Here is an 18544-nt window from a genome sequence, read left to right on the forward strand (position 1 = left end):
CATGTAGCTTTTGCGTTGTAACGTATAATGATATTCGCAACAATTAGCACGCAATATCTGTATAATTTATTGAGTCAAAAATAGTCAGTGAATGGTGAACAGATAATTTAGTAGCTTTAAAGATAGTGTTATTGTTATAATATAGCTAATTACTATATTTTTATTTATTAATTTATAAATGTAGATAATTTTTTGCAATTTAAAATAATAACTACAAGTATACTAATTAAATTATTTTTTGTATAGCTTTTAACCTTGTTAATATTATTATTTATTATTTAATTACATTTCATATACATGTGAATACTCAGCCCGACTAAGATAACTCATGAGAGGTCTCAGGAGTTTAAAATATAATTACATAAAATAACAGGTAGGTACACGATAAAAGTTGAAAATCTTTAAATAAACTAGTAGAATATGATTATCTAAATTTGTTAATTAAAAGTACCTTATAATAATTACAATACTAAAACAGTAGCATTGTTATAGAAGTAATTTGTTTGGAGACTCCAATAGCCATTGCAGAATATTGTTTTTAAATAAAATAATCGTAAGGTTTATTATATTGGATGGTATTTTATTATATAATTTAAAACTAATTATTTAAAAATATCTACTATATAATGGGTTTTTTAGTTCTTATAATGAAATATGTAATTGTTTTTTTGTGTGTCTGGTGTTGACTCCATGCATTATTGATTGCAATAAAATATGACTTTTAAAAATAAGCAGTTATATTTTTTAAATATATTTTCTTAACAGAAAGCACATTTAGTTCCGTACATACATTTATTGTTAGTACATTGTTCTTTATTGTTCAATAATCTAATAATTTGATTTTGACCAATTTTAGTTAAAATATAGTTTTTTCCAAAAACTCCACTCCAGCCTATTATACCATATGAGATTATTGATTCCACCAATGCTAAATAAACCAGACGTAAGAACTTTATTTTTTAATATTATATAGATACATGATTTTTCATAGATTTTTTTTTTTTAAATAGATTAATTTGGTTCTTTCATCTCATATTGATAATGGTTTCGATACTTAAATATTTAAAATATACAAAAATATACGTAATTCTATAAGAATTAACATCATAATATGTATTAGTTTATTGTTTAATCATCGGTAAAAAATATAATGTTATAATTGCATACACTATTATATTTTAAAACGATATAAAAATCAATTTTTATAGTAAATCACTGAAAAAAATGTGGTTCTATAATCTTTAACGAGTCCCTATATATTTATTGTATATCTACTTATTTAAATAAAATGTGTTATTACTTATTATGTGTAAAACAAATATTTATAGATAGGTATGCATTTATATTTTATATCTATATAATATCTGTAGTCTATCATGTAAATTAATCATTACTTAATGATTTGAATTTTACAGTTTTAAATTGATATTTTACTTCTAAACTAGAAATAATATATAAAATGTTAGTTTTCCTATTTTTTCATATAATTAATAAACAAAAAATCTGTATACGCGATAGCCAAAATTTATATTGAAATCAAAGTTTTTTAATAAAAAAAAAATCGTTTTAAATTTATTTTAAATCCATATAAGCAAATACATTTTTTTTCTTTTTAATTTTAACAAAAATAAAAATATAAACACTGTGGAAATGATTTTTTTTAGTTTAACGGTGCGCATCCTTACACAAAACTTTTTATTTTTATTTTATTCGTTTTGTTTTTGAGAATTGTCTGTGTCTGTGGATGTTGATGTTATATAATATATTCAAGCATATAATTTTTTTGCATCTATAATTATGTCTAATTATGATATATATATTTAAATTACATTTTTCAATATGTTAGATGTTATAGTGTACTTACAAAATACAAATTTTATTAATAATAGAAAATATTAAAAAAGACACTTATGTGTCTTCGTCTATATTTTCAATAAAATATTCTCTTTTAAATTTTAATTAATAAACAATAATGTAATATTATTTATTATTAAAAATTGACTCAAATCTAGATTCTTTATTTAACGTATAAAAACAAGTCAATTTTAGGGCACCACTATTAAAGCGTTCTTTGATTAATTATTATTTCTATACTTGACAGCTATGACAAAAAAAATAAATAAATAAATAAATTAAAATTAAAAAAAAAATGATATCACAAATATTTAACCTTTTCAATCGTCTATATCAATATTATGGTTTAAATGTATATAATTACGCGTCACCGTTATTTTATGTGGAGTTTTAAAGGGGAAAAAGTCATTAAAAAGCCTTTCCACAGCTCTCTCGCTCCAGGGGGTTCCACTACTACTTATCATTTTGGCCTTACTTGCATGAAAAGTTCAAATGAAAGCGTTGGCTTACCACGGATACGATGAACTAGAGGAAAGCGACCGAGTGTATACAACCGAAACCGACAGTAAAAGTAAAACAACAAAATTCTTCTTTGCAATTAAGATTAACATCCGTAGCTGGGGGTTGACAAAAATAGGTGGGCGGGGGTGCCAAAGGAGTTGTTTTTTGGACGTGGGGTTAAATCTTATGTGACGATTAAGCCCCGAAAACCTTCACCCCTCTCGTAGATTAAATTACTCTAATTTCCGTTTCACCCGGATACCCCCCGTAGGACTTTAATAGTATATATATACGTCGAAACATTCTATTTTATTTACGTAGACTAAGGAGAAAAAATAAAACCGTCACGCCAAAACAAATTAGTGTTTCGCTGGCGATAATTACGCTGGCAACTGTACAATACCTAGTATATTTCTTCAAATTGCTAGATTCGTTGTATTATAAATCATTTTTTTTTCAATTATGTTTATTATACTAACTGTTTTACTAGAATATATTTGTCACGTGAAAGAACATAATACAAAATATACATTTGATCATGGAAAGTAAATGTGGTATTAAAGGTAAATAGATTAAAATTTTGAAGTTCTAAAACTATTTTTGACCTGGTTTGTAAAAATATATATATTTAATAATGAATAAAAAATATGTATACTTATTGAACTAATCGAAAAAAATGTAAAATATACATACCTACAATGTTCTAACTTCTAACATGAAAATTAAGAGTAAAAACTTGTCTAACTTTCGATAATAAGTTTTATTTTTCAAATTAAAATTATTGAAATACAATATAGAGATATTAAAATAATAACTTTACAGCTATACACAGAATTTTTAAATTGAAAATATATATATTATAATAAAAAATGTGTCTTATTTGGTACTGTTTTTAACGTTACTGAGTATTTTAGTTCGATATCAAATCAATATAATATTTCAAGAATATAATGTATTATTATTGTATTGTTATGTCAGAATAGGGCCATGTTAAATATGTTTATCATGCCAAATGTTAAACAAAATATTAAGTCATTCTCTATTGAAGTGAAAGCGAAAATAATCAATTTAAATAAAATAATACATTATTTTGAGAAAGTTTGAGTGTAATTTTTTAAAGTACAGCCAACACTCAAAATATTTGTATATTTATTATTTGACTGGAAATATATATTTTTAAGCAAGTAAATGTACTATGATTATTTTATTGAACAATTTAGTCATGAAAAAAGTATGTAATTCTCATTACGTTTCGATAACATTATCTGAGAACAAACAGCTTAATTTGTCTATCCAAACAAATTATAATGAACAAAAAAATAATTGTAGTCCTAATCCACCTAATGTGGCCTAAAACTGCATAATATACAACATGCAACTATTTATTGAAAAAAATAATTTCCTATGTCTTTGATCTACTTGTTATCAATATGATCGACGTTTAAATTCACTATACTAACTAATATTAAGGTAGTGTTTTGTCTATCAATATTCCATGTGAATACATATATCGGTTTATATTAAGCCGTGTAAAACCAATGTAATTGGACTTAATGGGCATATGAGTTTGTATTATACTTAACAATTCACCAACTGAAAAATGTTTAACTTATCTATTTGTTAAATTAAATTCATTTTTTTTATGATTTTAAATACCTAATTTGTTTAAAATTCTACTCAATACGATGATATTTTAATGCATAATATAATAGATATAATAGTTACGACATATTAACTTGCAATTCCACAGATACTGTCTATATTAATTTACTATAAACAAATAGAAGGTATACATCGAATACAAACACATGGCTACGATTACACTCATAGTCGAATGTCTAAAATATCGTTTTTATAACAATGTACATATTTTAGATCACATGGGATCCAATACGACACATATACATGCATAAATGATTGCAGACACAATGCAAAAGACGTCGGAAAAAAAGAAAACCTTAACGATAAACTACGCGGTTCCCAATTTATAGCATAACATTAATAACATACTTTATGGTTAACACGATTTAGCAAACTTGAATAATATTTTGTCTTGTTCTGTATACGTTTTTCTTTTTGGAAAATATTACACACGGTAGCACGAAAACTGAGTTTTTTGTACTTAAATAATAATTAATTTTAATTTATAATGTGTATATATATACAATATTTTTTTTTAAACCATATATTTTGAATAAAACAAATGTTGTTTTTTGATCTGACCGGATATAACATTATTATAAATTGATAGGTATATGATGTCGTATAGATATTGATTTTATTTTAAACAATATTATATAGAGTATAAAAACATAATAATTGAAATAGACAAAAAAGAAACGATCAATTCTACTCATATAGGCACCTATTGGCTTTATGAGACCATAAATTATGTTTTTGATAATACCACGATGTCTATTTCAGTAAATAATTTTACTTTAATTTATTAATATTGATTTATTTTATTCATTAATTGTGAACAAGGAATTCTAACACCATATATTATTATAGAATCTTTTATGAACAAAATTAAAATTGTATTCTAGGTATGAGTTAAATATGAAACTGTGAAACATTCAGTAGATACCTTAATAATATAAAAATTAATAATACCTTCATCGTTGTCTTAATACAATTATTGCAACGTGAGTAATTCTGTAACCCTATAACTGTAGTGGACAGCTGCTGTGTGTTTTGGACGTGATAAATTAATAAATAAATATAATACATGTTCCTATCTGTTTAAATTATATAATGCGTCATAGAAAAATATACAGATGTGTAAAGATATGCTATACTATAGAACTTTAAACAGTTTAAACTGTATTTATTTCCAGTATAAGAAAAATTAAACTTTTATCTCTGATAGTTTTAATGTTATAAGCATTACATTATAAGTAATATATTTTGAACCAATTCAATGTTTTTAAAATTTATATTGCTTGTTTTAAAATGTGTTTATTTTTAACTATAACAATATCTAACTATATTGAATATAATAAATAATTTTAATACTAACATAGCACATGAAATGTGTAAAAACTTAAAGATTGATAATTTATTTTTATTTTTATTTATTTAATTGAATGTTTTGGGAATTACTGTAAACAGGAATTATTAAATTATTGCCCGCCTTGGTGTAATTTACGAGATTTGTCTTTAAAAATTATAGAATTATAGTTACTAAGATAGGGTAGTTAAATCATTTTTGAAAATTTTTCAATATAGAGCAATCATTATTCAATTTTCTAGTTAGCAGTGAATTCGGTTTTTTTTTAAGTTTATCTCATTTTGTTTGTATACATATTTTGTAATGAAAAATTTAGCTTGTAACATTAATAAATAAGATCGATTTGGATGAAATCTATTATACGGAGTTAAATAAAAATATTTTTACTCGTATTATTACAATTTAATATTACATTTTTTAATATTTGATTTACGTTGGTAATTAAATAATAGGAAAGTTAAGTTAGGAAAGTATAGATGTTGTAATAAAGACAATTATTAGGTTATAATACTAACGATCAATATAATATGTATTGATGATATTTAATTAATATTTTAACAAACTATGCAGTTCGTTTATTATTTGAAATGACTAAGTTGCAAAATTCACTTTTTATGTGTGTACCAGTATTATATTTCTATTCAAGCTTTAGACTTCTTGTAAGTGACATATCCAATATATCATAATTTTTTTTAGAAGGATTCTAACGTTAAAAATATTTAGTATTTAAAATAAGTTATAGATTCATGCGGTTCAAGTGACTAATATTATACGTCCACAAACATTCAGTTATTTTTTAACAAAAGCTCTTATTTTATGCAAGTTGTTTGAATGTCACTTTACATATTCTAAGTCTTCAGAAACGATTGATGTTAGCATTTCAAAATCTCATTGAAATGTATTTTAATTCTTGAAATGATGGATATACATTATACCCGGGAATGAATTGATTTTATACAATAAGCGTGTTCATGTAGGGTGATAGATTACGAATGAGGCTTTAGGTAGTGATGGAATAGAAATTCATACTATTATAGCCATAGTAAACACTAAACATAGTAAATATGTTATTTTTAATTTAGTAAATTATGTTAGAAATCAAAAACTATGCTTTATTATTTGTTTTAAATATAATTGCTTAATGTGCCTAATCAACTATCATTGATGAAACTTATTTTAACATACGAAACTAATGAGTAATAGTAAATGAGACATAGTAAAAAATCAATTGTATATCTAAAAATAGACTCATAAGAGCAATAATTAGTATAGCCAATTTTTCTCTTCAAAATGTTATGTGATTATAATTTTACTATTGAAATGCATAAAAATAATTTGTTTCCTATGATATTACAAAAAAATATCCGAAAAGTGGTGTAAATGACAACATGAAAAAATTAATAGGCTTATTGAATATGCAAACTCAGTAGTTATATCAAAACAGGTAATCTCTGAACTAAGTGTTTAATTATATAACATTTTTAAGGTTACTCAAATTATAATATTTTCATTAGAATGATTTACAATTCTTTATGAATACAATATCATAAAAATGTATTTATTTTTTTTTCATAATTACATAAATATATTCTATGGTGAATCAAAAAATTAAAAACAAAATCCAATTATAAAAATTAAAATTAAAACCTAAACTTAAATTGTATATTTAAACAAAAAAACCGTTGTTATGAATACATCACTGTACCATTACATGGATTCATTCAGATAAATGATTCGACAAATTGTTGAAGGTAATAAAAGTAATATTATATGTTTCGTGAAATGTGTTTTATTTTAAATTAAAAACTCAAAAAAGAAATTTATAATTTCTATTTTATTTTTACACTAATTTATAATTTAGTCAATATTAGAAAAAAACTGAGCGAGTTCAATTGACTTAAATTTAAAAAAAATATATTTTTTTTTTTTTTAGAAAATAACAAAATATAATATATTATTATACCTTGTCTATATTTATTCAATAAAATACCCTAATCTACATAATATGTTTATTTTATATTTGAAAACTGTATAAATATCGTAAAAAATATTATGCAATCAGATTAAGTAAACCAAAACTCAATTAGTTGTTTCTGTTCTTGACTGTTTACATAACATTTTGTGACATGTTGGTTAGGTTGTTTACCACCTATTTTTTTTACTTAATGTTTTAATGTTTTGTGGTTATTGAAACAGTGGTTATATCGTTTTAGAAATATATCAAGTATAAAAATTATTTTCATTTTTAATATTGAATTTATATTATAGAATTAGAATAAATAAAAACATAAAATATTTTGTTTATATTCAATTTGTATCATAATTTGTAAATTCTGATTCATTTGTCATTTGTTTTAAATTTAAGCTGGTAAAATCGGAATTTAAAATTACTTTGTTATTAAAATCTTTACTAAGAAACCAACAAGGTGAATTTAAATTTTCTTAGTACTATCAAAAAAATAATTTATTTGTTTAGGGATATTAAGTAAATAGATATAATTTATCTTTAAACAACAATTATTACCTAGTTTTCTAGTATAAATACCATACTATTGAATTTTCTTGTCCTTTTTTCCTTGCACAAGTGTATTTATAGTATGTTTTATTGAAATATAGTAATTATATGACGTGTAGTTTAATAACATACAAATATTAGTGAAATCTAACTTCTCACCAATGTACTAATCTATGAGTATAACATTTGTAAAATTGAACAGTTAAGAGATTCATTTACTAAAGTATAATAATAATTACAATAATTGTAAGTTATATTATATGAATTGTAGTTTTAATAAAATAAATAAAAATATATTCTCTTATTATATTTTCAATAAATAATAAAAGCTTTAGGTCTTTCTAATTTTAATAAAATATCAAAAATCTAAAAAAAAACATTTTAATACATATCTCATCAATTAAGAATAGTCCAATAGAGAATAGTCTTTCTTTACAGTAAATCTCAATTTACTTTTGATAATAAATAATAATAAAAAAAAAAATTAACAAGTATTCATTTATTTTAATAATTTATTAATATTTATTAATAATGAATCAATTTTTCTTAAACACTTAACAAAATTAAAAAGTCTATATATGTTTAGCTACATCTCAGTTGATTTATAAATAAAACACATTTTTCATTATTATAAATTAAAATATTATTATCATTATTTTAGTATCAAAATCATTATTAATGATTATTTATAATAAAAAAAAAAAAGGAGACAAGTGGTTAATGTTTTGCTGTACAGTATGTGTCAAGTTTGTTACTGTGCGGTATTATTAAATTTTGATTAAATAATATATATCATTGTACACGAAATACGATTCTATATTTATTACATAATTTATAAACTATAAATATTATTATATTATTATTATTATTTATTTATTTATTTTTTTTATTTAAAATTGATAACAAAATATTGTATATTATAATCTGATTTCTGTGTTTTTACTTTATATGTTTTGCCAAAATGGCTTTTCTTCTAAAACCAACCAAGATGAAAATTTCTTGGAGCTGCATTCATAAATCGTTCTGCATATAGCTATATAACTAACGCCCATTAAACCTTTATAATTTATTTCTAAATACAAATGACTATTTTTATTTGTTTTATTATCAAATAATTATTGGAGCGTTCCTTAATAAAAATTAATGTATTAGTAATATTTTTTTTTTTTTTTCATGATTTATTATACGCCCAAACGTATATTTTGAATACACGTTTAAATAGTTATTTTATAATTTATAGTAAGTTATATTGTAATATAAAACAGTTTAATAAATACATACGTATAATTGAAAATATTCTTAATATTCAATTAATCAATCAACGTTATTGTGATTATTATGATAATTGAATACCAATTTGTATTTTTAGTTATAAATGTACCTCTAATAATTTTTTATTTTTATAAACCATTAGTTAAATTTATGTTTTTTTTATATTACAAAATATATCACTTATAATTTATTTGAAATATATGTACATTTATCTTATTATGTTAACTATATTAAATATCTTATCTTATACTTTAAAATTACATAAAACAAAACAAAAACGTAAAGCCATTATTTGATAAGCACATGTACCGGCGTATTTAAGTCGTTAAAAGTAATTAAATTAATTTTTAGATAACATTTCTTAAATTATTAAACACACTTCAGTATTTTTATTGTAACTGTATATGAATATAACATTTATTCCAATACTGGTACCTAATGCATATTTTTTTAATAGAGTATTTGAACCTTATATACCTATTTACTAAAATTAATCATTTCATTTAATACGTACACATAATATTATATTATAAACTGAAAAACGTATTTCAGCTATGATTTATATTTATTTTTTTACCAACACTTTAAATTCATGTATTGTGTTATATTGAAATTATATTATTATAAAAAAAATAATATAACAACAAGCTAACAAAAATCGTATATACCTATTATTAATCTATAACTACCAAGAAATAAAAATAAATTATTTTGTATGAAGGTACTAAAATATTTAAGACTTTTGTTTGGAAAAGGTTTCTCGGTAAAGATAAAGAATGATATAAATATAATAATATGCTGAATAGTGTTGGTGTAAACAGTTTGAGCTATCATACACGTAATAATTAATTTGGTTTTTAATTACTCATAATTAGTTAAATATCCCATAAATAAACATAACGGGAACAATATCAGAGATTTCCAAAATCTATACGATTAATTTTCACTTGTTAAACTTAAGGACGTGCTTGTTTATTCAAACACGTGTAGACACAGGTGTTCGGAAATACGTTCACCATGTTTTTGTTATAACATAACAATATAGTCTGGTTGAATAATTTCGTAAAAATTAAATTACAGTTCCTTGTACCAAAGTCTAAATAATTGGATGATTAACAAAATAAACTCAAAACAAAAAAAATATATTTATCTTATTCTTATAATAGCTTTATAGTAATTTTTATGTTTTCGGTTTTATTTGATTTGATTTAACTTGATATAAATTGCACTTCCTAAAATCCTAACTGCTTACTATATATAGTGAGTGCGGAAAATCAAATGAATACGTTTTTAGTCGCCTCTTAAATAAAACATTGAATTATAAAATACCAAATAAACCCAACATTAGATGTTTTATTGTTTGAAAAATTAATTTTTATTTTCAAAAGAATCAGCCAGCTACTATAATTTATCAGTCACTAAGATGGGAAATATACATTGACACCTCTGAATCACCTTTACAATATGACGTATAAACATCGAACCAGATTGCATGGTATTTTTTTATTATAATAATATATGTACAATGTACATAACGTATACTATATAATATCATACAAAAGAAAAATACATTAAATTGTCGATAAAGCATAACATATAACATATCGTTTTCATCAATGAACATCTTGAAGATGAACGATTTCATTTTGAGTGGCAAAAAATAGCATCGGGATACTTTTGAAATATATAATTTAAGTAGGTAATATCATCGTCTAAACGTTATAATAATAAATCAAAAATAGATGGAAATGGCCATAAAAGGCACTTAAATACATTGGTTGCAAATATATATTCCATATTAAAAAAGACTATGAATGAATGAATAAATCTGACAAATTCTAAATGGAATAAATGCCTCTTATAAAAAAGAAAAATCTTCGAGTTTGAGAAACGATCAATTCTAAACCGAAAACTAAAAAAAAAAAATATTTAATTATTTTCTAACAGATTTATCTTTTTATCCATATATATAAATATATTATATACATACATATAATTTATTTAAAACATTATTTTATTGTGCCTATATATAGTATACATTTAATAAGGTAAGTATTTGTATACCTACTTGTAAACCTTCTACCTATTTTTATATAATATATAAATAATTATTATGCTTGATAGTAACAAAAAATATAGGTACAGTAATTGTTCTCTTTAAAAACAGAAAAAAAAATATTTTGTTAAAATATATTTTTAGTTTATCATAAAACAAACATACAACGTTTATATATAATATATATTAAAATAAAATGTATAATAACAGTTCAAAATAACTAAGACTTATTATAAGACACATACGCTTTGTAATTAGGTACTATATCTAATACTGTGATTAACTTTAAAATAGTTCTATAGATAAGTATAGGTATTTTATATAATATGTTACTTATGTATAAATTAAATCGTTTAATGTTACTATTTAAAATAATCTATTATTATTATGGCTATTTGTTTTTTTTTAAGTTAAACATAAAATATTGATATTTATTATCGACAAAAATAACACTATTAAACAGTAAAAAAAACCTTTAACACATTAAAATTAATAATTATTATTTTTAGTTTAGATTGAGTTTATGCAATACGTTTAGACTGATGCAAGTTTTTTAATTTAACACTATCCTATATATTTATTTTAGTTTATAATTTGTTTAATTACTTAAAAATCTAATCTTAACAGACATAATCAACATGATGAAACATGCTCTTTAATATATTGTTATTGGTACTTTATAGTAGATTAAAATATATCTAATATAGTTCCATTTAAATTTTTCCCAAATAAAACAATATAAAAATTTAAGAAATTAAATAATACAATATGAAAATAAGAAAATAATGAAAACTGTAAGTCAAACGAGTAAAATTAAAATGTACAACATAATGATCAAACAAAGTATTTTTAAAAAGAATAATAATGAAGGGATTACAGATAAAATTGGATGATGATTATCATTTACAAAGTTTAACATCATTTTTTGTCTTTTCAAGGGAACACTTAAGTTAATGTCTACCAGTAAAGACAAAGAGTGCACAATGCTAGACATAAGACCCAAGAAATAAATCAGCTTTCTGAAGTCAGACGTGTATATAGTGAATTGCATAACTGGGCAGGTTTAGCAAATAGCTAATGAACAATGATGCATCATTGTGTATATTATAAGGGATTTTGAAGCTGGGAACTTATAATAATAATAAAAAAAAATTATAGTCGTAGATATCTACTATAAGATGTTTCTAATGCATAGCTCATACTCTATTGATCTCTAGATTTGTGGTTTCAAAAATACAAAATCATATTTTCAAGTATTATAAGAGAACAATGTTCAGTAATTTTAGGGAGGCAGATATGTAGTTTAAATTCTTGTTATATCCTTTTGACAACACTCTACCGTTTAATGTTATCGTATTTCTTCACTGAGGATTTGTAGGGCTCAGGTGCATAGTTTCATACCAAGAAATTGAACAATGGTAGAAATTTCTCAACCACGGAGTGGGATATATACGAAAACGCTTCTTTACACTGCACATTGATGGACTGATTTTTTTTTTTTATTATTTCTACACCAGCAATAAACACGAAAAATCAAAAAAACAAAATACGAATATGGTTTTTTTAATTTAACGGCGATTCGATAAATTCCACTAACTAATTCAGTCAGTAAGACGGACGATAATTTGACCAGACGAAATTTTAAGTGTAATACACCCTACTCAGAAACAACCCCTACTCCCGCTTTAAATATACGACACTTGTACCCAGATCGTAACGTCAGCGATAAAATAATAATATTTATGCGTTAATTGTTTTTTTTTGTTGTAGATGTAAGACACCGATGCTGCGTTCCGACGTCGAACCGCAAGCGCTCGGACGACGGTCATGGACGCGATGAACTCGTCGGCCGACAACTACGGTGGAACGACGGTGGTCGGCAATCGGTCGTCGTCGCCTTTCCCCGAGTGGAGCGGCGGCGGCGGCGGCGGTAACGGGTCCTCGCAAAACGAGACGATTCTATGTCCCTTGTTCGAGAGCACGGACGACGAAGAATACAGCCTGCTGTTCGAGTTCGTCACCTACGGCGTGCTGCTGAACGTGATCGGCGTGTTCGGCATACTGGGCAACGTCATATCCATGGTGATCCTGTCCCGGCCCCAGATGAAGTCGTCCATCAACTACCTGCTGATCGGCCTGGCCCGGTGCGACACCGTGCTGATCGTCACGTCCATGCTGCTGTTCGGGCTGCCCGTCGTCTACCCGGCCACCGGACACCTGTTCAACTACTACTTCAAGGTGTACCCACTGATCGCTCCCGTCGTCTACCCCATAGCGATGATCTCGCAGACCGTTTCCGTGTACCTGACGCTCACCGTCACCCTGGAACGGTTCGTGGCCGTCTGCCACCCGCTCCGCGCCCGGTCGCTGTGCACGTACGGCCGGGCCCGCGCCTACGTGGTGGCCACCATCGCGTTCGCCGTCTTCTACAACGTCACCCGGTTCCTGGAGGTGACCGTCCAGAAGTGCGTGCACGCCGGTTCCAACCAGTACGTGTACCAGGTGTACCCCAGCGACCTGCGCAACGACCGCGACTACATATCCATCTACATACACTGGATGTACCTGCTCATCATGTACTTCATACCGTTCGGGTCGCTGGCCGTGCTGAACGCCGCCATTTACCGCCAGGTGAGCTCGACGCGGCGACGCGTAATCCCCTAATATGGTCAGACTGTCCGCGCGCGCGAAGTGAGTGGAGAAGTGAAAAAATGTGTGAGAAAACCGGTGCACGAATTTTCCCATTGCAATACCGAAATTCAGCGCTCCGTTATCGCTGTTTGAACGGCTCGGTTTTCGAGAATCCAGCGTTGAATCCCCCTCCCCGAGTGGTTAATTATTTTATTTTCCGAATTTCAATACGGTAGCGTTAACGTCTTCTATATCGACTGAACAGAGTATAGGTTGTTACCTACTCATTTCCACGCGAAATCCGTGAATCCTAAATCCGAATCGTACGAATAATATTATTATTGAGTTATTTGTAAGACGTATGAACGATTATTGGAAAACGAGATTGTCATTTATTGGTAATTGATTACATAGGACGGGTATCGTTTGAGTACCTGCCTACTAAATAACGGTTTTATAGCGAACGCGAGTGGTGCGGCTAAAATTATTCGAAAAAACCCCGAGAAATCGTCAAAATAGCTTAGCGTTTAGGGAGGGAACAGGTAGTGACGGGACTTTATGTTTTTTCTCGTGAAAACTTATCAGATGATAAAATTTAATTTCGTTTTTGACATATTTATCAATTTTATTTCAACATAAGCATATACAAAACTATTGATTAAGTTAAAATGGTATTATAATTTTCCTTTTATTTTCAAGATGATTACAAAAAAAAAGTCACCATCGTTAAAATGATTTGGTTCACTTATTATTTATAAATATTATATTTACTTGCAACAAAGACTTTTAACGAATTCGATACCTATTATTATTTTTTGTTTTCACCAAAAATATAAATGTAATCACGCAAAAATATTCAAAAATATAATTTGTTATAAAATAGATTAGGGTCCTTAAAGAAATATTCTTTGTGATCGACCCTTTCAGTTATTTATAAGTATATAAGTACATTACTAAGCAGTGTATACAATTTATATATATATATATGATACAATAACTGACAACTATAATTAAAGATAAATTTGAAAAATAGATAATGTCTGATAGATGGGTACGTAATAATATTATGTATTTTATTTGGTATTATACACACAATTACAGTTATGTTATAATATTTTATGTTACCTTTGTAATAAATATTTAATCTAAAACTTTTAATAGTAATAATGTGCTTCAGTGAAAAATAATCACCAATAAAAAACCCTTTAGTTAGTATTTACAATATTTAAAATATAAAATTAATTGAAAATGAAAATGATAATAACACGAGATGGATAATGATTAAGCTATTCAAATCTTCAATACCTAAATTATTTATCAAATCAATACCTTGCCAAATGTTTCGTCATTTTTTTTTTAATTATTTACATAAAAAATGAACTTCTTCAAACTGTCAAAATAACACTATAGATAAATTAAATGTAGCGTCTGGTATAATTTTTGTATACATCACAACCGTTATTAATTATTATTATTATAGTTTATAATTAAAACATTAGGTATAGTACTTACTTTCTTGTCTTGCAGAATAAACCATTAAGTTTATTATATGAATTAAATAGATTAACAATTCGTTATACATTTTAAATAACATAACATATATATATATATAATATTTTGTTGAAAATCGAATACATGAAAATTGAACTGTAAGTAATTGGGAAAGTGAAATAATTTAATCAATGAATAGATAATCTGAGGAAAATTAAAGTAAAGTAAAAAAAAAGAAAAAAGAGATTCAGAATGAAATTAAGAAGATTAAAATATATCACAGAATTTTTAAACTAGTATTATATTATGAAGAGTACAAACAATACAATAAATTTAACAATAGATTTAAAAAAACAAGACAGTAGCATAAAAAAGAACGTAAATTAGTCATTGTTTTCAAAAAAAAAGTTTTCGTCAAGATTTATTCTATTTATATTACTTATGTATTTTCTAAGCCAAGTACAAAACTTTAGTAAAAAATTCATCGAATAATTAGACATTTTATTGATGGAGAATTTCATATTGTCTGGTAACTAAATAAATAAATAATATTAGAAAAATAACACACAGATTGCTGTCACAATAACCCAAATAAAATTAATATTATATTATTTCTATTGTGTAATCCTACTATGAACAAAGAAACCCCTCATTTTTAATAGAAGAATATAGGAAATTCACATTTAAAACTGTAAACTTTGAATGATAAGTGATTACTAGAGAATTATTTTTATTGGAATGCAATTTTTAATCCGATTAAAAATTTGTATGATTTAAATTATTCTATATGAAATAAGCCTAATTGTTTTTACATAATTATAAGTATAAATACATATTTTAGTTATTTATAACTTATCCTGATTTTTTTATTGATTTTTTATGACGAAAAAATATTATATTTTATCTAAATTACTAAACATTTTATGAAAAATCTGTATTTAGAAAGTAATTTAATTTACCTTAAAAATAATCATTGACTAAAATCATAAAATAATTAGATAATATGCATTATAAGAACTAAATAATAAAAAATAATTTAATGTCGATGATATAGCAGCATGCTCTATTAAATAGTTGACGTGGAATGTACATAATGATATTCAGTCAGTACAACAACATGTTGCAATCACATCATTGCCAGTTAACATTTTTAAATCTCAGAAAAATAAAATAAGTATTTGCAAATCATTTAAATTGGTTTCGCTATAATATTACGTTTGATAAATCCTATTTATACTATTTTACTATTTTATATTAATGGAACAATTTAAGAATGATATGTGTTTCAAACTATGAAGAAAAATACCTGAATACAATATAATTAAGGCATTATACTAAAATGTAAATTTTCTTAATATTGGTATTAGAAATTTAAAACTAATTTGGAATTAAGTATATTTCAGACTTCAGTTGTAGGTACCATTTTATTTTTGCAAATAAATATATTATCATCATATTTAATAGATAATAAACATAACCAAGAAGATATAATGGTATAAATAAAATCGATTTATAATTATTATATATACATATATTATATCTATGATATATCAAAACATTAATGTAATATTAAAAATGTATTAAATTTAATATGGCTCATGGAGTAACGAATATTTTATAGGTTTTATACATGTGTAGTGTGTACTAATTATTTAAATTCTGTATAAATAAAAATACCTATATGTTAACTATAAACAATTAAAACTCGTTATGTAATCATTTGAATCACCGAAAATCAACTACCGTTGACTTTGACTAAAAAGGTTTACCATCAGTAGCTTTTTTTTTGTTTTTAAATTATACGTTGAACAAAATAAATCGGTCCTCACAGAACTATTCTCATCCTATTGATACCATTAAAAGTCAAAAATTTTTAAATTAGGTCTTTTCAGTAATTTTAGGATAATACTATCATATACATTTTGCACTAAGTTCTATTAATGTTACTAAAGTTTGGTCAAGGGGTGAGGTTACGGATCATGAATCATGTTATTCACTGCGTATGGCTGTGACAAGTTACTCTCCAATGGGTTAAGCACTCTTGTGTGATTTTACGTCATCTGTATAATATGGTCGCGTGACTTTTTGTCGCATTAAATCAAGATTATAGTACAACTCGTGTAATTGAAAATATTATAAATATTATAATATAATTTATTAATTATTGTTTAGTAAAATCAAAATAAACTTCCGTTTTTAAAAAGTAGATATAAATATGTTTAATGCTCATTGGTAAAAATGTGTACGCTTTTGCAAATTGTATTTCAATTATTGATAAAAACTATTATATTAAATTGTATTGAAAGTTTTTTCAATTTTAATATCGCCCACTTCATTTCTGATTAAGTCGACGTAAGTGAAATTAATAAAATATTGAATAGTATATTACTTACTGTAAACCTACCAAGTTCTACTCATTTATTAATGGTTTATGCTAATTATCTCTACGTGACTCAATTTTTAAATTTAAAAGTCGATTCGCCGTATTGAATTCCATTATATTAATACATTTTTATCGAGTTAATGATCATAAAAAAATAAATTATTATATAAAGTGGAAACAAAGAATTTGCAATCTATTTATACAACTATAATTTGTATTTTTCAAATTCAAACTAAAAGTGAACTTGACCGGATACGGTAAATAATATAAAATGTATTCTAAATTATTTATATTTAGAGCATTCTATGGTTTTATATAAAAGTTTGCGAGAATATTTTTATGATAAATGATATATTATTCAAAATAACTCACTTGCGTTTTGTATGTATTATGATCACAAAGTGTTAGTTTATGTCTTGAAGCAAAATATAAACCGTATCTTAATAGTATGAAATAAAAAATTTAAAATAGTGAAATTTCTATAAATATGCTTTTATACAGAATATATTCAATAATTAGAGCAAGATATTTATTATTCAGTAAGGCACTAGAATGAGTCCGTGTAATTTATCAAACGCTTCTGAAATACAAAAAAAAAAAAAAAATAACTGTTAACATCAGAATCATTTTGAAATATACATTTAAGGTCAATGAAGTTAAACCTAACCAAACCTAGTTATTAACTAATACAGGGTAGTAATAAAACTCCTTAATATATCCGGAAGGAAATACCCACTACGAGTATAATAATATATCACACTATATATCAAATAGTATGTACGTAATATAACTGTAGTTAACAAAGAGAATATTATGCTTATTTTCTTTGTG

General features: G+C 24.9%; 1 protein-coding gene across 1 annotated transcript in view; it reads left to right on the forward strand.

Moving 5' to 3' along the window:
* LOC114123640 (FMRFamide receptor) overlaps nucleotides 1–18544 on the forward strand; it is a 111428-nt gene that overhangs the window by 79307 nt on the left and 13577 nt on the right. The window contains exon 3 of the mRNA XM_050201179.1: nucleotides 12979–13839. Within this exon, the coding sequence (XP_050057136.1) occupies nucleotides 13036–13839 (804 nt within the window). The 5' untranslated portion in view covers nucleotides 12979–13035. The remainder of the gene's footprint in view (nucleotides 1–12978; nucleotides 13840–18544) is intronic.

The sequence above is a fragment of the Aphis gossypii genome, chromosome 2 (genome assembly GCF_020184175.1).
Source record: "Aphis gossypii isolate Hap1 chromosome 2, ASM2018417v2, whole genome shotgun sequence".
In the NCBI taxonomy this organism is placed as follows: Eukaryota; Metazoa; Arthropoda; class Insecta; order Hemiptera; family Aphididae; genus Aphis; species Aphis gossypii.